The 26,875-nt window shown below is 43.5% G+C and overlaps 1 protein-coding gene across 2 annotated transcripts in view; it reads left to right on the top strand.

Annotated features, from left to right (window-relative positions):
* The first annotated feature begins 3,265 nt into the window (after nt 1-3,265).
* CUL5 (cullin 5) overlaps nt 3,266-26,875 on the top strand; it is a 92,979-nt gene continuing 69,369 nt past the window's right edge. The window contains exons 1-2 of one of the 2 annotated variants that reach the window (XM_047691201.1): nt 3,266-3,729; nt 24,348-24,457. In XM_047691201.1, coding sequence (XP_047547157.1) covers nt 3,706-3,729; nt 24,348-24,457 — 134 coding nt within the window. In that variant the 5' untranslated portion in view covers nt 3,266-3,705. Of the gene's footprint in view, nt 3,730-24,341; nt 24,458-26,875 lie in introns of those variants that run through there. The other variant, XM_047691202.1, reaches the window with a different exon arrangement.

Genomic DNA, 26,875 nt, shown 5'->3' on the forward strand with positions numbered 1-26,875 from the left:
CGAGGGCTTACACAGGCACAGAATGTCTTAGGGATTCACGAAAAATTGGTAACTGTGGTTGTCTCTGTGCGAGGGAGGACGAGTTGGCTGGGGGACTGTGGAGGAAGGGAGTATGATGAAAAAAACACTTCCTCCAATATTTAATTATGAAAAATTTCAAACATATAGACAAGCTGAAATATTTTACATACTGAACACTAGTAAATCTACCACCTAGAGTCTGTCATTAACATTTTACTATACTTGCTTGGTCAACCTGTCCAGGCAACCATCAATCCATGTTATATGTATATATATTTTTAAGATTTTATTTAATTATTTGAGAGAGAAAGGGAGAGCATGAGAGAAAGAGAGAGAGAGAGAGAGAGAGAGAGACAGCACAAGAAGGGGGAGGGGCAGAGGGAGAGAGAAAAGCAGGCTCCCTGCTGAGCAGGGAGACCCATGTGGGGCTTGATCCCAGGACACCAAGATCATGACCTGAGCCCAAGGAAGTTGCTTAACCGACTGAGCCACCTAGGCACCCCAAACCATGTTATCATTGATCCATTTCAAAGTAAACTGTAAACATCACTTACTCCTGAAGTCTTCAGCATGAATATCATTAACTAAATTTCAAACTGTTCACTATTTTTTTTCTTTCGAATGCAATGGAAAAACCTTAAGTGCACACAGTTGAATTCTGACAAATGCATACACCTGAATAGCCCACATACCTCCCACAATATAGCACAGGACTCCAGAAAGGGGAAGGAGGCTTCCTTGTAGCTGTGTTCCTTTTAGCACATTCTGAATTTTGTACCACGTGCTTGGGATCTCTATTTTAAGATCAATGAAATATTTAAGCATTTAAAATATTCAAACGTTTCTCTAATGATGGGCTATCAAATCGAAATGGGAAGAGGAAGACAGTGAAAAGGAGGGAACACTAGGTAACAAAGAAGTGGTAGAGTCCAAGGTAAGACGAGCTCACGGGAAACATGGGGACAGCTTCTCCACCTGTGGCCGGGACAAGTGAAGGGAGGATGAATTATCCTGTTATCAGGATGTCTGCAGCTGAGTTTTCGAGAGCCGTCCTAGGGTTCATGCTGTGGGTGTGGGAATGATGGCAGTTACAGTATTAGTCTCCCTCCCTACCATATGCTCCGAAGTCCACGGTGTAGTTTTCCTTTATGCTATTTATCACAACTGCAATTAAGCAATCTTTTAAAAAGACTTTTTTTGCAAGATTTTTTTTAAGTAGACTCAGGGCTTGAACTCACAACCCCAAGATCAAGAGTCACATGCTCCCCCGACTGAGCCAGCCAGGAGCCCCCAATTAAGTAACATTTGATTTGTGTAACTACACAATATGCAGCTCCTTTATGAGACGATAAGCTCCAAGATGACTGGGGTCTTCTCTGCCTCATTTAACCCTACATCTCCGGCGCCTCGTACATCATAGGCACTCAAACAAGTATGAAATGCTTAATTGGATTCTTAAGCAATGTCAGCCATTAATTAATGCAATTACTTTATCAGTTTGTCATTTTACTTTTTTAAAGCTACATTGGGTTGACCATAATGTAATTAATTCACACCTTCAATCAGGCAGTGCGGTTGGCCTAGACTTGATGAGAAAACCCAGTTTCCCTGGAAAACAGAACTGTAATTACATCAAGTTTGTCCTGGACGAGGACTTTTCTCCCACCCAGCTGAGTGACACTGGCCAGATGACTCTACAAGCCAGATACCCTCAGCTAACTGGGAGTCAGCCCTCTGCTAACATTCCGCCAGGACCCGTGGGCACAGTGGCTGAGTCCTCCGTCTATCACACAGCCACCGTTTAACCATGCCTAGATCACTCTAATAATTGTCAATTTAAGGAGGTATTAGGGAAGCTCCTTACCCTTCTGCTTCTGTTTATTATTTATACAGGAGAGGGAGCATGCGAAGACGGGAGTTTGATCACGCCAGGCCTCTGCTCAGAAGTCCACAGTGATTGCCCATCTCCCCAAGAATGACACCTCATCCTTAATTATAGTGGTCCCCAAGGCCCTGAATGAATGATCTCAGTGAGTTCTCCTTCCTGTTTCTGCTGTCCACACACCAACCGTCTCCCTGCTCTTCCCACACTCTGGACAACCTGCCACCCTGGGCTGGAAGGCTCCTCCACAGGCCTGCTGGCCTTGCCCCTCTCTCCTTCCCGCGTTTCCTCACATGACATCTCAGTGAGGCCTACTGGGGACACTCTGTGCAAAGTTGCAAACTTCATGCCCCTTCCTGGCTGCATTTTCCTCCAGAGGTTTTATTATTTTTTCCTCTAAAATATTATGAATGTAGGGCGCCTGGGTGGCTTAGAGTGTTAAGCGTCTGCCTTTGGCTCAGTTCATGATCCCAGGGTTCTGGGATGGAGTCCCACTTGGGAATCCCTGCTCAGCAGGAAGTCCGCTTCTCCCTCCCCATCTGACACCCCCCCATGCTTTCTCTTTCTCAAATAAAATCTTTTTTAAAAATACTATGAATGTAGGGGCGCCTGGGTGGCTCAGTGGGTTAAGCCGCTGCCTTCGGCTCAGGTCATGATCCCAGGTCCTGGGTTCAAGCCCCACATCGGGCTTTCTGCTCAGCAGGGAGCCTGCTTCCTCCTCTCTCTCTGCCTGCCTCTCTGCCTACTTGTGATTTCTCTCTGTCAAATAAATAAATAAATAAAATCTTTAAAAAAAAATACTATGAATGTAAGAATGAATACTGTTTTACACACGCATCATACAGCACCAGGTACACTGTAGGTTCTATTGTGAGTTATACTCTCTCCCCGCGTCCCCCCCACCCCCTGGCAGTGGTTAGTGGTCTGAAGAGCTAAAGCTTGAGGGTTTACGGTGAGTACCTTCTAGGATCGTGTGCCTTCAGGGAAAACCAAGATTAATATTCATTGCCTGGACAACCTTGCATGGATTATTTAAGCACTAGGCAGTCTGGGCTGGAAATACTAATAGCACTTTTGTGCCTCCACTGATTCATGCAGTCATTCAACAAACATTTATTGGACGCCTTCGATGTGCCAGTTCTTACTGACTGAGCGGCCGGACCCCAGCCGACCTGGCGCAAGCGTCTCCTTTGGGATCCCGGCGCTCCCTGCACACCGGGTCCCCGGATTTGGGGTGGGCGTGGGGGACCAGGGAAAATATCCGGTCCCGCCAGCAGAGGGCGTGCTTCCGCCCTCTCCGCCGCCTCCCGACCCACCGAGGCGTCCCGGCTCCCACGCTCGCTCCCGAGCGCGCCCCCGCCCGCCGCGTCACGTGACGCGGCCACGGAACCTGAGCTGCCCGGCCTAAGCTGAGCTAAATTCGTTGCCGGTGGCCGCCGCGGGTGCAACCACAAAGGCTAATCCGAAAGAGTGGGGAGGCTCGCGGAGTCGATGCTTCCTCTTCCAATCCAGGTCGGCTCCCGCTACCTCCTCCCCGTCTGCCACTGCCGACTCCCCGAGCGTGTGCATGAGCTCTTTGGTGTGGGGAAGCTCCGGTGACCATGTAGGGGGGAAGAGCGAGGAAGCTCCAGGTGCCCGGGACGAGGTCAGAACCTTGGGCACGCCTCCGCGGCGCCCAGCACACCCCTGGTGCGGGCCGGCGGGCTGCTCGGCCCTGCTGGGCAGCCGGGCCTCCGCCTGTGGCCTGGCCCGGAGCGCAGCGAAATCTCGCGCCGTCTCGCGAGAGGCGAAGTTGCAGGAACATGGCGACGTCTAATCTGTTAAAGGTAAGACCCTCCGTCCGGCGCGGCTCGGGCTCCGCGCCCGCCGGCTCTAGCGTTTTGGGAGAGGCCCGGCTCGGGCTCGGCGGCCAGGTGTGGGAGTGCTCGGGGGTTGTCCGCCGCGGGGGAGGCCGGGGAGGCGGCCGCCGAGGACCGGAACGCGGGTCTGTGGCCTTGGGGTCGGGAGGCTCCGGCTGTCCGTCCCGCCAGCCGGCGCGGGGTGTGCAGGGCCCGGCCGAGGGCGGGCGGCGAGCGTGGCTGGCGGAGGAGCCGCCGTGGCCCGGGGAGGCGGGCGCGTGGTGCTGCGGTGCGCCGACCCGCCGGGGCCGGGCACTCTCCGGGTCTCCGCGGCGGCCAGAGTCCAAGACACAGGAACGGGAAATCCGAGAAGATGCTGCCCAGTCGGGCTCCACGGCCCGCCTGACCCCCGCCTTCTTCTCATCTCCCTCGGCCCCGTCTTGTGTGCATGAAATTCTGGGTCAGACGGCAAGCGGTGCCTTCCACCCCGCTCGCGCCCTCCCGCTTCTGCGCGCTGCACCTTCGCTCCTGTCCTCGCGCTCCTGAGTTCCTATTTCTCCTGTTTTTCCTTGGGAAAATGCTCCGCAGCCCCGGGGCAGCACGCAGTCCCACGACTGCCGAGGAAGCGCTCCCAGCGTTTATTCCCGAGCTCCGCAGAGGGACGGGATCCAAGACAAGGGTTAAAGTTAGTTTTGGTTCTGTGGGATGGCGAGGGAGACGGAGGCAGCAGCCCCTGCCCTCGGAAAGTTGGGAGGAGAAGGAGGAACACAGGGCACATGGATGATAGAAAAGAATGGAAAATACGGTGAAATATACTGGAACCTCGCGTATGTCTTCTTTATATCACCAATAACAACTGCCTAACGGGTGGGACTGTCTTATGAAATATGGACCAAATTTTACTAATCTAAGAGGTAATAAATATTCTTTTAAAAGGGGGAGGGACCTGGAAGGAAACTCAGTCTGCGGCTTAGAAGCTGTGTGACTTTGGGCAAGTTTCTTAACTTCTCCGTGCCCCGCTTTCCTTATCAATAATATGGCGTTATCAATAGCATCGTAGGAGCATTGTTAAGGTCGTGTCGGTGTATGTAAAATGCTTAAACCGGTGACTGGCACTGAATTAGTACAGGATACACGTATCCTGTTTCTGGAAGAAAACGAATTCATGGGAATGGAGTAAGCCATTCTACTCTTCTTTTAGAACAGGATTGCAGAGTTCTGATAGACTCAGAAAACTTGTTTACCTTCTGAAGACTCCTGTTCGTGCTTCCCACATGTTTACATGAGAAGTAGCTGATGTTACTCATCGAAGTGTGTTTAAGAAATAATCGGGTTTGTGATTCTCTTTGTTTTTGTTTTGATTACCTTGGATGTAAAGCAAGGTCTTATTCCCCTAAGAATTCTTTCAGAAAAGAGCAAATCACTTTTTTCCACTCCCTGTGAAACCTTACAAAAGATTGTTTGGAGAAGGTGCACATTTTAAGCTACTTCAGTAAAATAGTAGTGTGCTTACTGTATGGGATTGTGAATCTGCATAGACAACACACACCTGAGAATGAGAAAGCTGCTTGAGTGTATAGACAATGGGTATTTGGGACTTAGGTTAAAAAGTTCACAAGCGGGGCGTCTGGGTGGCTCAGTGGGTTAAAGCCTCTGCCTTCGGCTCAGGTCATGATCTCAGGGTCCTGGGATCGAGCCCCACATTGGGTTCTCTGCTCAGTGGGGAGCCTTTTTCCTCCTCTCTCTCTCTGCCTGCCTCTCTGCTTACTTAATGATCTCTCTCTGTCAAATAAATAAATAAATAAAATCTTTAAAAAAAAAAGTTCACAAGCATTCAGAAAGTTCTGTAACTCAGACAGCTTTTATAAATTAAACAAAGGTGATAATGCTTTGAAAAAATAGGTAAATGAGTTATTCACTGTAGTGAACATGAAGACAGATGTCAAAGATACACTGGAAAATTTTCAGTGAAATTGTTTTATGTTTTGTAAAGGGGGAAAAAGAATTTCTGAATGTTATTTTACATAATATGTGATTTTATTATTATTTTTTTTTAATTAATTCATTTGACAGAGAGTGATACATGAGAGATGGAACACAAGCAGGGGGAGTGGGAGAGGGAGAAGCAGGCTGCCTGCTCCCAACGTGGGGCAGACACTTAACAACTGAGCCACCCAGGTGCCCCCGTAATATGTGATTTTAAATACACACAACTAACGTCATATAATGGATGTTATAAATAGACACTTGATTCTTCTATCTGTATCACTAAAAGTTTATGTGTTCAAGTTGGCCAGAAAAATCCTTTTTTTTTTCTTCTTTTCTTTCCATATTGGAAGTAGGGAGGGGGGGTTGTCTCATGTTCATACTGAAAGAAGTAGCTAATTGAGAAGTGGAAAGTGGAAAGTTTGTTGTCTTGGAGAAACGTAGTGAGACTGCCAGGGTAGACCCATAACATAATTCATGGGTCGTCTAATTCAAGTCCGGTGGTACTTTGAATAAAGATCAAATGAATGGGGTGTGGCCAGATTAGCCTCATTTGCTCTCTTGACAGGACTAATAGGTTTATAAATAAAGTGCCTTAGACATTGTGCAAATAGGTTTCATCAGAGTATATTTGACAGAATTCTCATGTCTTGTGGTCAAAATGGAGAAACGTGGGCTAGATGAGAATACAGTTAGAATTGGATTCATTAAACAGTTGTACATGAGGAAGGATAAGTGATAAACCATCCACCCTGAAGGGAGGCCTGCAGTGTCCTGCTGAAAAAATTAGCTTTCTTCCAATTTGCCAGTAACATGGGTGGAGTTAAGTTTATTGAGTTTGTGGATGACAGTTTGGAGGGAAAGCTAATATGTTACGAAAGATTACAAGATTCAGAACTTTGATAGGATTACAAGTGAGAGGGCAAAGCCATAAAAACGACCTATGTTTTTAATATTGGAATTCGATAGAAGGATTGTGTATTTAAGGCAGGTGGACTATGGCTGGATTTTGGAAATCTAATATGCAAAAACGTGTGTTGTATATTTTGTCGTACACAGTTACCAGTTGCTTGGGGGGTTATATCTCTCCAAACCTTTCTGTATTACTACTTTAAGTTTTTTTTTTTTGTTTTTTTTTTTTTAAACATGGAATTCTGGTTCTTTTGCTTTGGCAGTATCTAGGCCCTCAGTCTGTTTTCTTCATTTCTAGTTGAGTATCCTATCCCAAATGGCAGTTGTTTAAATCTTACTTTGCTGGGCCTCAGCCCTTGTTTAGTTCTTGGCCTGTTACTGTATGTAGTCATGTGGAGGGCTCTCAACTCCTGTGGTCAGTGCCACACACTTTCCCAGTTTCCCCTGTATTCTCTTTTTTGAGGCATCTGCTGTGTTCTTCATGGCTCGTTCTTCAGCCTTCCTTTCCCCTCCAGGACCTGGCAGCACATTCCCTGTTACTTTTTTTAAGTCCCCTTGTTCTGGCTTCTGGGGAGGGAAAAAGTTCGCGTATCTCCTCTCATAAAACTTTGGCTTTTTTTCCTCTTGCCATTCATGTCCCTGGTTGTTTGAAAGGCACAGCCCCCACTTGCTTCCTTTATAGTTCTTCACCTTCTTGCTTAACTTACTGTGACTCCCCTCCCCTTACCTCCACTACTTACAGCGATGCTGCCAGTCTGGAGAGCAGGGGTGACTTCCTGATTGCAAAATGAGATTTTTCTCCGATATTGTTGATCACTAGCTCTGCTTCCCTTTTGATTTTTAAGAGATTCTCTCCGTAGCGTCCTCTCTCTCAGATCATTGGTGTTTTTCACTGACCTCCCTCCTGTCCTCCCCAGTGTGATTATTTCTCAGGAGTTAATCTTCAGCCCTAGTCTATCTTTGTACTTCTGTTTCTGGGGCAGTCCTAACTCCCATGATTTCACTATTTTTATCTCTTAACTCTGATCTGAGCTCTGGACCAAAACACAGTTCTGACCATATCGGTTTCCTGCTCAAATACCTTTGATGGTTCAAATTCTTTGATATCTTTCCAGTTGGGTCTTCTCCCTAATATCTCCCTGCTTCCCCTGCCCCCTCCTGCTCTCTTTCCTCTCCGTCCCCCTCTCCCTCTTTCTCTCTCTCACACACCCCTACCTCTACCTGGCTGGATCCTTGTTGGATCACTAGGATATCGCTATCTCCATATTGGCCCATTAAAATCTATTTAGTCACTAAGATCGGCCCAGTGCTGTCATTTGAAATTGCTGCCTGCTGTGCACAGCCAGAGCAGGGCATCACTTCCTTTTAGCCCTTGCTTTATGCCTTGTATATTATATGTTAGAGGGACAACGAGAGAGGGAGCACAAGCAGGGGGAGTGGGAGAGGGAGAAGCAGGCTTCCCGCTGAGCAGGGAGCCTGATGTGGGGCCCCATCCCAGGACCCTGGGTCATGACCTGAGCCGAAGGCAGGCGCTTGAGGACTGAGCCACGCAGGCGCCCCAGCATTGCTTTTATGTATATTCAGGATCCGACTCGTGGGTGGTCATGGATGAGGGGCATTTGTACTGAGGACACCATGTTCATTGGAACCTTAACAGAGGGGGCCAGTAAGTCTCTGGAAAATCAATTCATCCAGTGATTATTCAGCATTTTCTAATCCCACGGGGTGATTTAGGCAAATTCCTGCCCTTACGTATATTTTTTGTGGGAGAGAGAGGCAAAAAACATATAAGCAAATAACTGGGTCAGGTATGCTATGAAGAAAAACAGTCAGGGAAAGGGTAGAGAGGAATTGATGTTATATTTGATGGACTGTTTGGGGACGGCCTCTTGAGGAGGTGACGTTGGACAGGAGACCTGAATGAAGCGAGGACACATGGCACGTACATATTTTGGAGAAGACTTCCAGGTGGAGGGAACAGGAACGGCCGGCATAAAGGCGTTTTGAGTCAGGAACGTGCTCGGCAAGGAACTGTGCAGGTGATCACCAAGTTGTGCGCGTTGTCTGTGAACATTTAAGGTACACAACTGCGTGATTCTTTTTAATCTCTATTTGAACACAAGTGAGAGCCTTATTTACAGCCCACCTTGTCAGTTTTCACTGAGTTGAGGGGAATTGCCTTCCAGATGGGCGTGTGAGAGGCACATGATCCTCAGGGCCACCTGCCCTCCCTCCAGTGTCCCGTCCTTGAGACGTGGTTACATTGGACACGGCCTAGGGAGACAAGGAACTCAGGCTTCTGCATGTTGGTGGACTGAGTTACTCTAAGTCTGTGATAAATGTCAATGTGAGCGTTGTTCCTGTTCTGGGAAAATAGATGAGCAAGTACCTTAATCTGGAGGTGATACGTATTGATGCTACTGACAGGAAGTGACAGTTTAGGATAAACTTTGAGATATCAGTCGTTTATCAGTGGATTAGAAAAGGGCAATTTTAGACTGCAGGAGGGTATGGAGAGGACACTAGATAACCATCTGGGGGACAGAGAAGAGAGATAGACAAAGACAGGTGTTTCTTACTGGCTGTTTTGGTAGGCGTCCTGGAGGACCCAGTCGTGTCACAGAAAGCCATGTGACTCGTGCCTTGGTATAGTAGGTGTGGAGTGAATTGGCGCCTGCCCGATGGACTGTATGCGAGTAAACAGGTGACAGCTTGGGTTAAAACCTTGGTCATGATACATGTAGTACAGGTACTGTCTGGCGTATTTGATGTTTGTAATGGGTTTGTTCATCTTACAAATATGTAGGCATTTACTCTGTGTGGGATACTGTTCTAAGTGTAATACAGCAGAGAATATGACCGACGAGGTCCCTAGTCTGTGGAGCTCCTTTTCAAACGTGTGAGTACTGCACCAGAGAAGTAACACATTGGGTAGTTTTTGTAGAAACGAGAGCTGTGATGGAAACAGTATAATCAGGAATGCTCAGAAAATGGGGGCATATTTTATGTATTTACAACAAAATAGTTTTATCTTTTTCCTCAAAATACTGCTTTCAACTCTGTTCTGTTGAATTTTCCTTCCCTGCTACTTGATGACATTTCGACCCGTCTCCTAGCTTTCTGGTTTTTTAAAAAAGTCTTGTTGGTCTAAATTAAAAATTTCAATATCAAAGCCAGGTTAAATCTATGTGCTTAAGCCTTTGGCTTCAGATCTGCAGAGAGGAATGGGCGAAAGGCAGTTTTCTTAGGTTGTTTTAGGAAGGCCTCTGGGAGGTGACATTGATGCTAGACCTGAATGATCTGCATTCTATTCTAGGCAAAGGTCTTGAGGTGCTGTGGTGAGCTTGGCTAATTTGAGGAACATGTTTAAAAGGGTGGTGTGCGGGCGCCTGGGTGGCTCAGTGGGTTAAAGCTTCTGCCTTCGGCTCGGGTCATGATCTCGGAGTCCTGGGATCGAGCCCCACATCGGGCTCTCTGCTCAGCAGGGAGCCTGCTTCCTCCTCTCTCTCTGCCTGCCTCTCTGCCTACTTATAATCTCTGTCTGTCAAATAAATAAAAAAAAATCTTAAAAAAAAATTTAAAAAAAAGGGTGGTGTGGCTGGAATATAGTGAGAATTGCCAGGATTCAGATATATACTGGAGTTTTGTGGTTCTTTTGGTTAATGGGGATTGCAGATGTGGTTTTAAAATCACATAACTGGGATTACTAGTGGCTCATAGCCTTGTGATTTACACGGAAGACCTGAAATACACAAATTGGATTCCTTTTGTAAAGTAATTAGATATAATTCATAATCAGTAGGATAGGAACTTCACAGAGGGAATAAATATAAATCTTAAATAACCTCCTTGTGTCATAGTCAGAATGTTACGGGAGTGAAAGTGTGCAGGTGATCAAAGTAATTGCTACTAACTGTGTCCACGTCATTATTTCTTGTCTTGCCTCAACTTGTCCTTTAACTCTTCTTGTACCTTTGTCATCATGAGGATGTTACAAGAACATGCACGGTATTAATAACTGCATTCTCTGTTTTCTTCCAAATGCAACTTTTTAAGATTGTTTGGGATTCTTTTAGTAATCCCTACACTGATTGTGGGGCTTGAACTTGCAACCCTGAGATCAAGAGTCACACACTCCACTGACTGAGCCAGCCAGGTGCCCCCAAATACAACATTTGATGTCATTATAAGTTGTTGTCATAGGATTGCTTCTACAGTTTGATCTCGTGTGTTTTGTCCCATGTATTATGTAGGGATTTCTGGACATTTCAGGGCAAACTAATAGGTCAGTATTTGTGTTATTTTGTTGTAAAGTGAGTAATTTAAAAATGATTCTAAGTACATTTTGCAAGCTAGTGGACTTTTCTGTTTCTGTTTACTCTCCTGTGTTTAAGCATTACTGTTTTTTTTTAAAGATTTTATGTATTTATTTGACAGACAGAGATCACATTTTATATGTGCACACAAGGAATTATGTACCTACCTTTTTCTTGGGATTAAATAAAATGGAATTGTTGCAGATGAACTCATTGTTTGAAAAACCACTCTTGAATTTCAGTAGGAAGTATGCAGAACTTTTTAAATAACACATTCCAGAGAGAGCTTTATGGCATTTTTCATTACTGCCCTATAACATCTCCCCCGGCCCCAAACACATTACAAAAAATTAAACTTTTATTCTGTAATTTGCTTTCTTCCTAGTGCATGCTTGTTTTTCTCTCAGACAATCACCATGGATATGGGTAAGAGATTGTAGGATTTGACCATCACTTTGTTTTAGAACTGATCATTCTGTTAGGGGCTACTTTTTTCGATATAGCTAAGTGTATTTTATTGGTTCTGGTTAACCAACATGTTACATTAAGAGATACTGATTTATTTTTTTTTTAAGATTTTATTTTTTTTTTTATTTATTTGACAGAGAGATCACAAGTAGGCAGAGAGGTGGGGCGGGGGGTGGGGGAAGCAGGCTCCCCGCTGAGCAGAGAGCCTGATGCAGGGCTAGATCCCTGGGTCCTGGGATCAGGACCTGAGCTGAAGGCAGAGGCTTAACCTGCTGAGCCACCCAGGTGCCCCTCCTGATTTCTTTATGTCGATTAGAGTAGGAAAGGGAGCTAAGCCTTTGTTCACCTATTTTTCTTTCTTCCAACTTTTTTTTTTTTTTAAGATTTTATTTATTTATTTGACAGACAGAGATCACAGGTAGGCAGAGAGGCAGGCAGAGAGAGAGAAGGGGAAGCAGGCTCCCCGCTGAGCAGAGAGTCCGATGCGGGCTCGATCCCAGGACCCCGGGATCACGACCCGAGCTGAAGGCAGAAGCTTTAACCCACTGAGCCACCCAGATGCCCCCCAACTTTTTTTTTCTTACTGTTTTCATCCTTTCTGTCCTCTGATTGTTTCTGAGAAACTTGACACTAATTTTTTTTTCCTCAGTCTTGTGGGGGAGACAAAAGTAAAGAATGATTGACTTTTTTATCTTATTTAAAATAAGGAGGAACAGTGAACACAGGGGGAAGGAAATGAGGCCAAGAGTTAGAACTTCAGCATTTGATTTTATTGGGCAGTACCTCCTAAACTGATCTTGACCACTTCTTCCAAATCACTCAACTCAAATGCATTCCTTCCATGGCATTTCTTCTGTGGTCGGCGCTCTGTCAGTCACTCACATCAGAAATCTGAGAGCCGTGTTGCATTGTGCAGTAGGCAGAGCAAACACGTGCTTGGGGTACCCTACTCCCATTTAAAAAATGAAAAAAATATGGGTTATATATGATAAAAAAAAACGTTTTGGACCTCTATGTTTTAGAATTTCGTATCCTTTGTATTTTGAATTATACTGGGGGGTACCAGTGAGGGAGCAACTAATAAGTCATTTCAGAGATTAGTGCCTTAATACTGCTTTGTCAAGTCATTTTCAACTTTCTCTCATTCCTACATCTGACTACCACCAAATTCTGTTATTGTAGGAGAATTAGAAGCAATAGTCGTTACTGTGGGAGTCCCTAATGCAATAAAGATAGCCAGCACCTTTATTATATTTAATTATTCAGTCCATGTCTCTCAAACATTTTACGTGTCTTATTAATTATTCAATCCATGTCTCTCAACATTTTACGTGTCTTATTAAATCCCGTAACAGCCCTTGCACATAGATAACTGTGTTAAATCCATCTTACTTAGATGAAACTGAAGCACAGAGAGTTTAAGTAATTTACTCACAGTCACACAGTTGGTCAATGGCTAAGTCATAATTCCTTCCTTATAAAACCGCTTCGTGAACATCTCACCAGTAGCACCTTGCCTCTGTGTAGGGCTTCATCATGTGTTGCTTATATAGACTGTTGTGGCTTCCTGTTGGACTGTGTGCTAGTTTTTCCTGTTGAATTTATACATGATCATTTAGAAGTTAAATGTAATCATACCAATAGCCAATGGCTGTGTTTTCCCCCCATCCAAAGAATTTTATTTAATGTGTTACAATCTGTTAGTGTCATTTATTTTGCTTAGATTAAATGCTTTCTTACTTTCTGACACAAAAATGTGTTCCAGTCTCATCTCTGCCCTAACTTTGGAATTAACATTTTCTCTAAGGAACCTTTTCATGGAATATGGTATTGAGAAATCAGGATCTGGATGCTAGGGATGCTAATTGCTATTGGGGTGTTGCTTCTCCCAGGCTCTCCCATTGGGCCGAGCTAGGACACACACACCCTGTGCTAATTTCTGTGTATTATCGAAACCAGTGAGTTCACCTCAGTCCTCCCAATTCCAAAAGACTCATTTTTTTTTTTAAAGCTTTTATTTGTTTACTTGACACAGGCAGAGAGAGATCACAAGTAGGCAGAGAGGCAGGCAGAGAGAGAGGGGGAAGCAGGCTCCCCGCTGAGCAGAGAGCCCGATGTGGGGCTCAATCCCAGGACTCTGAGACCATGACCTGAGCCGAAGGCAGACGCCCAACTGACTGAGCCACCCAGGCGCCCCTCAAAAGACTCATTTCTGTCCTTTTCCCTTTCCATATAATGTGACTTCTTTCTCCGACAGTGAGAAATCTCATTGACCCTGGCTTTTGGGCTGAGTTATTCAGGAAGGAAGGAAAGAAGAGAGGAAACCATTACAACATTTTTAATATGTATAGATGTGACACTAGCTATAAATTCCTTAAACTCAGAATACTTTAACAATTAAAGGATAGTTACTGATTAAATACAGCACTAAAAACTCAGTAATTTTTAAATGAATAACACTAGCGTGACAATTTTTCAAGCAAGATTTACTGAAATATGACCTGTATACAGAAATGCCTATAAATCATAAATGTATAGCTGGATACATTTTTTTTTTTTTTTTTTTTTTTTTTTTTTTTGTCAGAGAGAGAGGGAGAGAGAGCGAGCACAGGCGGACAGAATGGCAGGCAGAGGCAGAGGGAGAAGCAGGCTCCCCGCCAAGCAAGGAGCCCGATGTGGGACTCGATCCCAGGACGCTGGGATCATGACCTGAGCCAAAGGCAGCTGCTTAACCAACTGAGCCACCCAGGCGTCCCTGGATACATTTTTAATAAAGGAAACATACCTGTATAACCAGCACCCATATCTAGAAATAGAATATATTTTTTTAAATAATTCTTTATTTTTTATTAACATATAATGTATCATTAGCCCCAGGGGGACGGGTCTGTGAATCGCCAGGTTTACACACTTCACAGTAGAAATAGAATATTAACAATGCCCCCGAAAGCCCCCTGTCTCTTGCCCTGTCCTAGTCTCTAGTTTGGAGCCCCTGCCCCAGGCTAATCACTATGCTGATTTGTAATAACTGTAGATGTGCTTTGTCCATGCACTAGTGTGTACTCTTGGGACTTTTGCTCAGTATTATGTCTGAGGTTCCTCCCTATTACCGCTTGTTAAATTTTTGTTGCTGTGGAGTATGCCACTCTTATGAATATTTCAGTTTATTCATCCTGTTGTTGGACATTTGGACTGACAATAGTTTTTTTTACTAGTGAGAATAGAGATACGATGTACTTTCTTCAACAGGTCCTTGATAGATGTATGTACGCAGCTCAGTTGGGAGTATACCAGAAGTGAAATGGTGTGTCACATATTATACGTATATCTAACCTTCATTGATATGCTATGTAGTTTCCTAAAATAGCTGTACCAGTTTACGCCCACCAGAAGGATGAGCGTTCTGGTTTCTCTAAATTTTATCTAATACTTGGTATTGTCATTCTTTTCTATTTTAGCTTTTTTGGTGTATGTAGTGATATTTCATTGTGGTTTTAATATGTATTTCCCTGATGATTAATGACGGTGGGTGCTTTTTCATATGATTATTGGCCATTTAGATACTGGCTTTGTAGAGGGTGTATTCAAGTGTTGTAGCAGGGGATTGGATTCGATTGTTTTTCCTCTCTTACTGATTTTTAGGAATCTCTACATGTTTTGGATAAGAGCCTTTCTTGGATATATGTATTAGAAATAACTTCTTACGCTCTGTGGGTAGCTTTTTCACCTCCTTAATGGTATCTTTTAAGGAACAAAAATTATTATTATTTTTTTTAAGATTTTATTTATTTGACAGAGAGAGAGGGATCACAAGCAGGCAGAGAGGCAGGCAGAGAGAGAGAGGGAAGCAGGCTCTCCGCTGAGCAGAGAGCCCGATGTGGGGCTCGATCCTAGGACCCTGAGATCATGACCTGAGCCAAAGGCAGCGGCTTAACCTACTGAGCCACCCAGGTGCCCCCAAAAGTTATTTTTAATATTTTACAATTTATCAAAATTTTTCTTTATGGTTAGTGTTTGGTTATAAGGTCATAAAAATGATCCAGACTCTACTTGTGTTAATATCTTATTTCATTTTTTAGAACAAAAACAAAATTAAGAATTTATTATTATACTTTTGAGCCTCAAAAATATATCCTGGGACCCTTCCAGGAGTCTGTTAACCACAATTCAAGAAATACTGTAATAGGGCGCCTGGGTGGCTCAGTGGTTTAAGCCTCTGCCTTCGGCTCAGGTCGTGATCTCGGGGTCCTGGGATCGAGCCCCACATCGGGCTCTCTGCTCAGCGGGGAGCCTGCTTCTCCCTCTCTCTCTGACTGCTTGTGATCTGTCTCTCTCTGTGTCAAAGAAATAAATAAAATCTTAAAAAAAAAAAAAAAGAAAAGAAATACTGTATTAGAATGTGAGTTCCTTGAAGACTTTTCATTTGTAAGTCCCAGTGACTAGCATAATTCTTCAAGTACAGTAGGCACTCAAGATATTTGTTGAATGAATAAATGGAACTAATGAATGATGAAAAAGCCCCCAAATAAGTTCAGACTCTTTCACCAATGCCGTTACTTCTGTGGTTGTGTTTTTTCCTTAAAGTTAGTTGTTGGGATTTCTAAAAATTAGGCACTATCAGAATTTGTTTAAAAATTTTTTTTCTCTATAAAAGAAACCTAAAGGTTTTATTTTTTTATTATCATTTTTAAAAGATTTTATTTATTTATTTGACAGAGATCACAAGTAGGCAGAGAGGCAGGCGGTGGGGGTGGGGAGGCAGGCTCCCCACTGAGCAGAGAGCCTGATGTGGGGCTCGATCCCAGGACCCTGGGATCATGACCCGAGCTGAAAGCAGAGGCTTTAACCCACTGAGCCACCCAGGTGCCCTGAAACCTAAGGTTTTAAAGGTAAGTATAGTTTGAAATTTCTAATTTCACTGATAAAAAGATGTTTAGCTTTTTGGAAAAGTGTTCTCTTCTGCACCATGTTTAATGACAAATACGTCCGTCTTTCATGTAGTGGTGCTCCTGCCCTGTGGTTTTTTGATAATTGCCACTGAATTTTTATAATCATAGACTTTTTTATCCTGCAATTAAAAAAAAATGAAATTAAGTCAGGGGTTGGATTCTGGCCGATAGGTCGCAAGTCCCTCTGTTACTCATTTAGGAAAGACCTGAGGAGTAGTTAAGAATAAGGCTCTCCCCGGGGGCACCCGTCTGGCTCGTTCAGAAGAGCATGCGACTTGATCCTCAGGTCTTGAGTTCAAGCCCCATGTTGGGTGTTGAGATTACGTTAAAAAATAATAAGACCTTACTAAAAAAAAAAATGAGGCTCTAACCAAACTAAACTGCTTGGATCTGAAGCCCATCTCTGCCACTTAGTTTCTATAATCTTAGGAAAATAACTTAATCTTAGCGTAGAATGTACAGTTGTTTTCATCTATGAAGTGAGAATAATATTACCAAACACAGAGTGTAGTTATAAAGATTAAATGAATACTTGTAAATATTTAAAGCAGTACCTGACACATAATTAGTAGTCAGATATTGTAAAGTGAAATGATCAAAGTTGATGGAATGAACTATACCAAAGATTATACTGAACTTAAGTAATAGAAGTTATAAATAGCTGAACTCAGATTTATTAACAGTTATCGGATATTCAGACTACCCATCGAAATGTAAAGGAAGCTATTTAGAGATAAGCAAAGGAAGTCCTCTTTTGTATCATATGTATTACATGTGATAAAGATGTAAAAAAAATTTATTGACTTTAACCCCAAATTAGTTAAGTGGCATATCTTTGCAATGAAAGAAATAGTACAAAATATTATAAGGGAATGATTAAAAATATATATATATAATGAAAAGCTTTTTTAAAATTTCACCCTTCTACAATATCAGTGGCAAGCATCCTACTCTGATTACCCCTGCTGTCTTTCTAACTTGTTTTAATGTTCTTAGCCCAGTAATCTAGCTCCACTAAGGCCTTTAATTCATTGATTCTACCACCTTATTGTATAGTGTCTTAGATCTGAGAGTTGATAATTTTTATCTAGTTAGGGAACATTTTGGCTTTTATTTCTTTGGATATCAACCCCCTCTGCCCAAGACTTTGGTTATATGTTAGTTAGGTCATTTGATGTTGTTTCATAGCTCCCTGATAATCATTTTTAGAATTCTTTTGTTTCTGTAATGTTCATGCATGCTTCTGTTGACTTGAACTTGTGACGTTTATAACAGCTGGTTTAATGTCATGCTTTACTGAAAACTCTCATGTCATTTCTGGGGCAGTGTGTTGATGGGTTTTTCTCTTGATGATGTTTTTCCTTCTTTGCCTGCTTGGTAATTTTTGATTGAATGCTAGACATTGTGAGTTTTAGGTTTTGGGGCCTGAGTTTTTCAACTATCCTTTAAGTATTTCTCTATTTGGCTTTGACATAATTAAGGTGCTTGGGATCAGCTTGATCTTCTTGGGCTTGCTTTTGCGTTTTCCTAGTGGGTCTGGAACAACATTCAGAGTAGGAGTACTTCGGGTCCACTGTAGATGCACTGGCTTTCTGAGGACTCTCCCTAATGTGAAGGAGCACTTGTGCCCCGGCTGGTAGGAGCACAAACTGTTTTCAGCCCTTTATGAGCCCTGCGGATTGTTCTAATGGACTTTTCCCCAGTCTCTGATAGTTTCCTTACACACATGTGCAAGTCAGAATTCAGTCAGGGGCTCAAGGAGACTTCTTTGTATATCTCTGTCTGTGCCACAAATTTTTGTCACCTTGTCCTCTCTAAACTCTGGCTCCTAAGTGAAACGCCCAGGCTGTTTGGATTCCCCTGCTTGTGCTGGGGCTTGGAAACTGTCTCTAGGCAGTCCGTTGGGCATTTGTAGGGCTCACCTGCGATGCTTTTCTTGGGAAGTACTGTCTCATGCTGCCCCATGGCGCTCTAGTTGTTGAAGCAGGGGGGGAAACCTGGCTGTTGTTACTCCATCATGGTTGGAAGAAGTCTCTGTCTCTTACCATCTGGATGTCTTTTCTCTCAGTCTTCTGGGCATGAATTCTCCATTCAGTCATTGTAATCACTCCCTTGAATACACATTAACTCCCTTGCTCCTTTCATTTCACTTGGGAAAAACCACAACCCTGGTTAAATCCTCTCTCCACCTTTCAGTGCCAGCAGCCGTGTGAATGTTGCAGGTGAAAAAGACACCTCTGTGCTATTTTCCCTTCAAATCCACAACCGGAGTCTGTAAGTGAGCCCAGTCACACGACCACAGTCATTTATTCTGCTTCCCTAGATACCTCTTTCATATCTTTTCTCCCCAAATTCTAGCACCTCCTCACCCATCTTCTAAGGCATTTTCCTTTTTTTCTACATCACTGAGAAACTGAAGGAAGCAAAAATGAAGTTTGCAGAGTGGCACTTAGATCATCTCCCTTCCCACCAGCGTTTGCGTGTGCGTACTTCGCCTTCCCCTCTCACTGTGTGGTCATTCCCTTGCCTACCCAGGGGAAATTAAATTTAAATTCAAATTCTCCAGCAGTTTCCCTCCCGTTTCTCCCACATCTTCGATAGTATATCCTAGAACGTGCCCATCAGTATAAAAGCATATTGTATTTATCACATCATAAAAAAAATTTTGACTCCTCTCCCCGTATCAGCTCCCCTGCCATTTCTGTGGTCTTGTACAACAAAAGTGCCAAGAGTTGTTCGTACTTTTCCCATTTTCCTTTTCTTTCTCTCTCAGTTCCTCTCCAGTCAGGCTTTTGTCCTTAGTGCTCTGTGAAATGTTTTTCTGTGATTAATGTGAAGTCTCTGACTTCCATGCTGCTATTTCAGGAGTCCTCCTACATCATCTTATCATCTTTCAGGAGCACGAGCTGCACTTGATCACCCCCCTTTCTCAATACTTTATTCCCGTGGTTTCCAGAATACCAGAGCCTTGACTTTTGTGCCGCCTCTGTAGTTGCTCCTTCTGTCTCCTTTCTTGGTTCTTACTCTTCTTCCCACCCCTTAATGTTGGATGCCTCAGGCTGCAGGCCTGGGTCGTCTTCTCTCTTACGTTCACCACCTTGGTCCAGTAACAAGTTTGAAAACCCATCTGTACTCCAGTGACTTTTGCATTTTAATTTCCTGACCAGACCTTTCTTTGGATTGTAGATTTGCTTATGAAACTGTGTATTGAACGTCTTCAAAGGGCCGTTGTGTAGATGTGTCAAACATAGCCCATCTGAAACCAAATGCCAGGGCTTTCCTGCTGAGCCTGTTCCGTGTGCAGCGTTTTCCATCCCAGTTGACGGCAGTACCGTACTTCTTAGACATGTCCAATGACAACTCAGACAATTCAGTAACGAGTTTGAAGGGAAGATGATCCATGAGTTGGGGGAGTACAGTGCCTGACCACCGGGGGAGAGAGTATTCTTCCTGAAAGACGTGGGGCAAGGGCAGTGTCGTGGGATGTTAGAAGAGGCAATAGAGAAACAGGGCCTAACTGGTTAGGACGTTGGAGATTCTTTACGAGGCAAGTAGGCGCCTTTCTCAAGGGTAAAATAAGCTAACTAAAGCCAAGTTGGGGGACTGTGATTGCTGTTAGGGTTCCTTGGTAGTGAGGTTTTCCCCACAAGTGCTGGCCAACTTAGGTTTGGATTTGTGACATGGGCTGGGCTCCTGGAGTGGACTTCATTTTGTGGGTCTTGATACATCAGGCAGAAGTCCTGCTTTACTCTGTTCTCTCATCCCATGTGCATACTGTTGGGAAGTCCTCTTTAGTACCACCTTTCAAACTGAAAATGTAACTACTGCTGCCCACTTCTGTAGCTGCCGTACTGGTCCAAGTCACTGTCGGTCTCACCTTGCCTCCTCAACTTACACTCAGCTTTAGCTCTTGCCTCTTATGATGTATTTCTTTCTTTCTTTCTTTCTTTTTTTTTAAATTTATTTGACAGAGATCACAAGTAGGCAGAGAGGCACGCAGAGAGAGAGAGAGAGAGAGAGAGGAAAGGAAGCAGCATCCCTGCTGAGCAGAGAGCCCGATGCGGGGCTCGATCCCAGGACCCTGGGATCATGACCTGAGCTGAAGGCAGAGGCTTTAACCCGCTGAGCCCCCCAGGCGCCCCTCCTCATCTCACTTATAATAGAAGCCACAGCCTTTATGATGGCCTTCAGGACCCGCACGATCCAGACCTCTTTTGCTTCTGTGACTTCCTCTGCTCTCTCCTCCGTCCTTGCTCTGCTCTACCTTGAATACATCAAGCATATTTCTACCTTAGGGTCTTCCCCATGGATGCTTCCTCTGCCTAGAATACTCCACCCCCAGATATCCCTCATGACCAGCTCCCCACGGGCCTCCCCAGAGCCCCTTTGTGTATTTGAGAAGAAGAAAGCCTGTGAGGGCAGTAGTTAGGCTGAAAGGAGTGAAAGAGTTGGGAGGTTACAGCAGATCCCGAAATCTTGGTGAAAAAGAGCCAGTGGGTGAGATAATCCTAGATATACCAGAAGTTGGTGAGTTCGGTCTACTGTAAATCTGAGTAATAATGAGAAAAAGCAGAAGAGACTTTGTAGCAAATTAATGGAGATGAGGTGGCCTTCAGTTAGCTAGTGGAAACGTTCATAAATCAAGGTTCGTAATTTGAAGGTTCCTTCACATATTGTTAATACCTGCTCTTTTGTAGGTAGGAGATTTGGTCTGCTGCTGCTTACTTAATGATGTAATGATATGCTCTTCGGTGTAACAGAGAATAGGCCAAAGAATTGCTCGAGCATCATTTTTTTTTTACTATAAAAGATGAATAGAAAACATTCAGTTATTGAATTCCTCCTTTAATTCAGTGTTAGAGGAAAATGTTTCTGATGTTAGTCTTGTGTGTTTCATCAAACAGAAGAACCAAATATGTTTCCTGTTATTTTGCAATAGCTAATAGATTCCAGAGTCTAAGCAGTATTCAATTTGCCTAAAACACCTGTTTATTCCAGTCTTCTGTATCTTTTAGACTTTTTAATTGCAAGATTTATACTATGTTTAATTTTATGAATTGCCAGAAATGCTAAGAGAAATAGACTTAGTTGGCATTATAAAGTATCCTCTAGTTAAGGGGATATATAATGATTCTCCATGTCATAGTCAAGAAAACTTTCTCTGGTTCTTTCAAATTTGTTTATTTGCATGCTCACTCATGGGTGCTTATAATAAGAATGTTGTGATTAGAGTAGGTACCTGGGGCAAGACAGTACAGTAACTTTTAGGATCATCAGTGTTCTTGGATATAGGATGTGAGCACAATCTGGCTGTGACATCTGTCACCTCACTGATTAACAGAGTTGATGTGGCTGATCTGGCTGACCAGGCGGGTGTCCCCTCTCCCTCACCAGTCCATGTGTGTCCCTTCCGAAGCTGCATGCTTGGTTCAAGAGGATGACTCTCCCCAGTAGTGGAGGGCTGTTCTCTGGTCAAGGGCATATGAGTGGCTATACTCCCCTGCTAGAACCTCCAGACAAGCTCTGAGGGTTCATTTGTAGGAGAGTGTAGGGTGGTCAGGCTTGCAAGACTCCAGACACATTCAAACGCAGCCCTGCATGGAATGGTGTGCCTTTCTTAAGTTTAAAAGAAAACAAAGTGTCCGTGGATATAAGAAGCATCACTTGCTTTCACAAGAGTTTGTCAGTCAGTGGTTCTTAACCTGTTTTTGGTCATAGACCTTCTAATATTTTTATGTAGTTTTATCACGAGTTTGCTGAATATGCTGATTCTGAACTCAAAGAGATTTGATCCAGGAGGTCTGAGTTAAGTTTTAGAAACTTATATGTGAAACTACCACCATAGGTGATTCTGATGTATGTTCTTGTTAGACCACATGATTCAGAGACCTCTACTGGGTTATAATTTTAGGGAGTTTGCAGATTCCAGGTAGTCAGTCTAGAACCTTATCTGATACAAGTCAACAGCATCTTTAAAAACGTTACATTAAAAAAAAAAGAACATTACATATAGTAAAAATGATAATGAGTTCCACATGTGTGTTTGGAAATTTTTCTTAGCATGTTAGGAAATGACTGACTTGTGTATAAATTTATTGATGAAAGCAAGTTATGTTGGCCACAGTGGTAATAACTGAACATGAATGGGCTCTCTCTTTCTCTCTTCTAGTAATGTAATGAACTGATGACCTTTTTCTTAATGTCCAATCACTTCACTTTCATGGGATAAACCATGTGTGATTATGAAGTATCATTCTTTTAATATGCCACTTGTTTAGTTAGGTGACATTTATTTAAGATTTTTGCACACATGTCCTTGTTGAATTTGTCTAGAGTTTCCATTTCTTATGGTCTTCTCTCCAGTTTGGTGTCAGGGTTTTGTTAGTATTTAAAAAGGGGATGGGTATTTTTCGTGTGTGTGTGTGTGTGTGTGTGTGTGTGTGTGTGTGTGTGTGTGTTTTATTGTTTGTTTTTCTCAGTTTTTAGAATTTATATAGACTCTCAGTGTACTTTTTTTTTTTAAGATTTTATTTATTTATTTGACAGACAGAGATCACAAGTAGGCAGAGAGGCAGGCAGAGAGAGAGGAAGGGAAGCAGGCTCCCTGCTGAGCAGAGAGCCCGATGTGGGGCTCTATCCCAGGACCCTGGGATCATGACCTGAGCCTAAGGCAGAGGCTTTTTAACCCACTGAGCCACCCAGGCGCCCCTCTCGGTGTACTTTTTGTGGGGAATTTAGGGCAACTATAAAATTAGAAGGGACAGTCTCCATACACAAGACCATCCTCACTTCAGATACAAGCTACAAGTTTGGAGGGTTCCCAAAACCACCCTGAGGCTCAATAATTCATTAGAAAGATTCCTACATCTTACAGATTCATAGATCATGGTATGGCTTCTTATGGAGCAAGGATATAGATTCAGATTTGCTAAAGAGAGAGACATACTGAGCAGAGTGTAGAAGGGTTCCAAGCACAGAGCTTTCCCCGTCCTCACCCCTGTAGTCAGATCACGTATCTCTCTTGGCCTTACTGTGTGACCATGTGTATGGGGTACTGCTAGCCAGAAAAGCTCATCCAGCCTTTAGTATCAAGTTTATTTTAGATTTTTATTTTTAAGTAATTTCTACACCTACCGTGGGGCTCAAATCACCACTCTTGAGTTCAAGAGTTGCATCCACTACTGATCAGCCAGAATTTTCCAGAGTTTTTTTGTTTGTTTGTTTGTTTCAAGATTTTACTTATTTATTTGTCAGAGAGAGTGAGAGAGAGAGTGCGCGCAAGCGCACAAGCAGGGGAAGTGGCAGGCAGAGAGAGAAGCAGGCTCCCCACTTAGCAAGGAGCCTGATGCAGACTCTGTCCTAGGAACCCTGGATTATCCCTGGACCCAGGACAGATGCTTAACTGACTCAGGCACCCAGACATCCCTTCTGGAGTTTTACTTGGGCTTCTTTATGTAGGTGTGACTGAATGATTGCTTGTGGATAATCTCAGTCTCCATTTTGGTTAACCCAGAACCACCTCCCAAAGTTACAGTGGTGTTTCTGGGTTGGTGAGCCCCAACCCTAAGGACTCTATGGATATGGCCAGTTCCCTCCCTAAATCACGTTTGTTAGATTATCTAGTTTGACCCAAGGTTGCCGGGCAAACAACAACTCTCTTATCAGACACACACTCTGAGACCCCAGAGATTACCTACCAGAAGTCAAGGACAAAGACCAGGCCTTCTCCTTGGGCATGGCCAAATTCTTTATATGTTCGCACAATTAATTTTTTTTTTTAATGGTGTCTTCCTGTGATTTCTTGAAATCAGATTAGCTTACAGGGATTCCATTATGGAAAACAGATTGTTTTAAATTTCAAACCTTGCATTTCTCTAGTTAACTCTTAAAAGACAAAAATAACAGACACTTTTGATGTAACTGGATTTAAATTAAACTACTCTTTGTCTTTTTTTTTTTTTTTTTTTTTTTAAAGAATAAAGGTTCACTTCAATTTGAAGACAAATGGGATTTCATGCGCCCGATTGTTCTGAAGCTTTTACGCCAGGAATCTGTTACAAAACAGCAGTGGTTTGATCTGTTTTCGTAAGTAATCCATTAACTCTTAACTTTTTGGTAACATAAAGGAAATTTTGGTGATGCATTTCTATATCCAAATGGAATGCTCACTTTAGACTGGACTGTTTACCTGTTTACAATTATTATTCTCCAAGTCCTCTTCTGTAGTCAGTGATTTGCTGGGGATGGGGCTGGTACGCCATCATACACAGCTGTGGCTTACTACAGCAAAAGCGTACAACACAAAAACACAAAAGTAGCAAAAAGGAAAGGCACATCGGATAAAGATTGGGGGAAAACAGGCACAGGCTTCCCAGATTACTTATAGAATCGTATAGAACTCTGTCTCTCCAGCAGTGGGATTGACAACCAGTATGATACATTGTCTACCTGAGAAGCTCTCACAGACTCCGTAATCAGAGTTTTTACTGGGGACTGGTCACATAGGTAGCCTCTGCTTGGCATGTACCCAAATTCAGATTCTCAGAAAGATCAGGTGTTCAATGTAAACCATATAGCTTGTACATTTAAGGCACGGTCAAGAAAAGTTTTATATCAGGGTAGGATACTGTTGACCATTTCACTCATTATCAGTAGGATACAGTGGGGCAAGGCAAGACCAATTGGTAGTACTGATCTCAGTTAGGTCTTTTAGAGGTCCTAGATTTAGCTAGTAAAAATAAATCCCACCAACCATGAAGTTTATTTTAGGAAACCAGGTGCTTTTCTCCCTCCCTCCCTCCCTCCCTCTCTTTCTTTCTTTCTGATTTTATTTATTCATTTGAGAGAGAGAGCACAAACAGGGGGAGAGACAGAGGGAGGGAGAAGCTGGCTCCCCACTGAGCTGGGAACCTGACATGGGGACTCAATCCCAGGACTCTGGGATCATGATCTGAGCTGCAGGCCGATGCTTAGCCATATGAGCCACCCAGGCGCCCCTCTCCTTCACTTTCTATAGGAACCTTTTTTTACATGGTCTGAGGCATCATTTCAGGCACAGCACAACTCTGGCTCCTAAGCTGAAGCACACCCAAAAGCTTTCCAGGGTTAAAGCAGTGTCATGATCCTCAAAGCACATCCACGAAGTATAATCTCAGAGGGCATGTGTGGTACCTCAGAAACAAAAAGTTTACAGTTGTTAGGGTGCTGCAGGTGAGACAGGTCAGGTTGGTCAGGTAGTACACGGTCACAGGGCTCCCAGTTTCCCTCCTCCCATAGGACCGTTCGCTCTAGAATTCTTGTTCCTTTTCTGTTCATTCAGTTCAGCCTTTGTTTTCAGATGAACTGCCTGAAGGAAGTTAGTTCTAAATGGTTTCATTTATTCCATGACACTTGTTGATTTGCCTCACTTGTGCAGATGCTGTTTAGAAGGGTTCTGTGTAGAAAGTGTAGGAGTTGGGCTGTTCCCTGCTGTCTCCAAGCGCTTTCAGGTTTGATTTCAGAGTACTCACAGCAGCATGGAAAGCCAGTGGTGGGAGTTTTCCTTCAGGAAGACAGCAAAGCTTTGAAGAATAATTCTGAAAAATGAAAATCTTTAATGTCTTCCTCCTCCCCTGTGCCTTCTCAGGTGCTGTGTTTTGTTTTTTCTTTCTTATAAAACCAGTGTGTCCATTCAGTAATGAAAACTTTTCAATTATTTTCCCCAAAACATGTGGACTGGCAAGAGGAGCAAATGCATATTTACAGATTGTTTAAAATAATATACTTCCCTTAACTAGGAAGATGTATTGTGTATTGGTCTGAATGAAGTGTCGGATGTTCAGAAATTTTTAAAGTAGGTTTGTGTCACCTCCCACACCTTTTGTCCCGATTATTTATCTAGTGAGCAGCCTAGAAAAGGTCCACTCCTTTCTGGAGACAGCTCGGTTTAACACCCAAGTTGCTTATTAAGGTGTATGCACAAGGACGATGAGGCGAAGGTGGGGGAAGTAGAGTGAGGTTATTTTTAATCTATTGTTGAGAACGGAACATGGGTCAGTCACAGTGAGACCTCACTGAGAGGGCGTCAGGAGGCCCATCTGTGAGGGGTGGGTCACTGCCTTCCCCCTGGTAGCTTTTGGCAGTCATCACAGGTTAGGAGTGCTGTTAGTGTCTGTATCCAATAACCTAGAGCCAGTCAGCGTCTTGACTTCAGATCGCACCATCAGAGATCACGCCCTTTTCTGGAGGCATCTGGAAGTGATGCAGGTGGTCCAGCCAGAATCCAGGATATTTGCATTTGACAGCTCCACAAAGGGTGCTGAAACCTGCAGCGCCTTCAGGTCCAAGTCCTGTTCACTGAGCATATGCTTGTTTGAGTTCAGCAAAGCTTAAGTTGAGCTGGAAACAGCCAGTAACAGACTGTATCAGGTTTCAGCTCAGAGTCAGATCCAGGCAGATAAGATAAGTGAATTCAGGAGTCTAAAAAAGAGAGCAACTTTTCTTCTGCAGCCACAAAGCTGAGAT

Source organism: Lutra lutra, chromosome 10 (assembly GCF_902655055.1).
Source record: "Lutra lutra chromosome 10, mLutLut1.2, whole genome shotgun sequence".
In the NCBI taxonomy this organism is placed as follows: domain Eukaryota; kingdom Metazoa; phylum Chordata; class Mammalia; order Carnivora; family Mustelidae; genus Lutra; species Lutra lutra.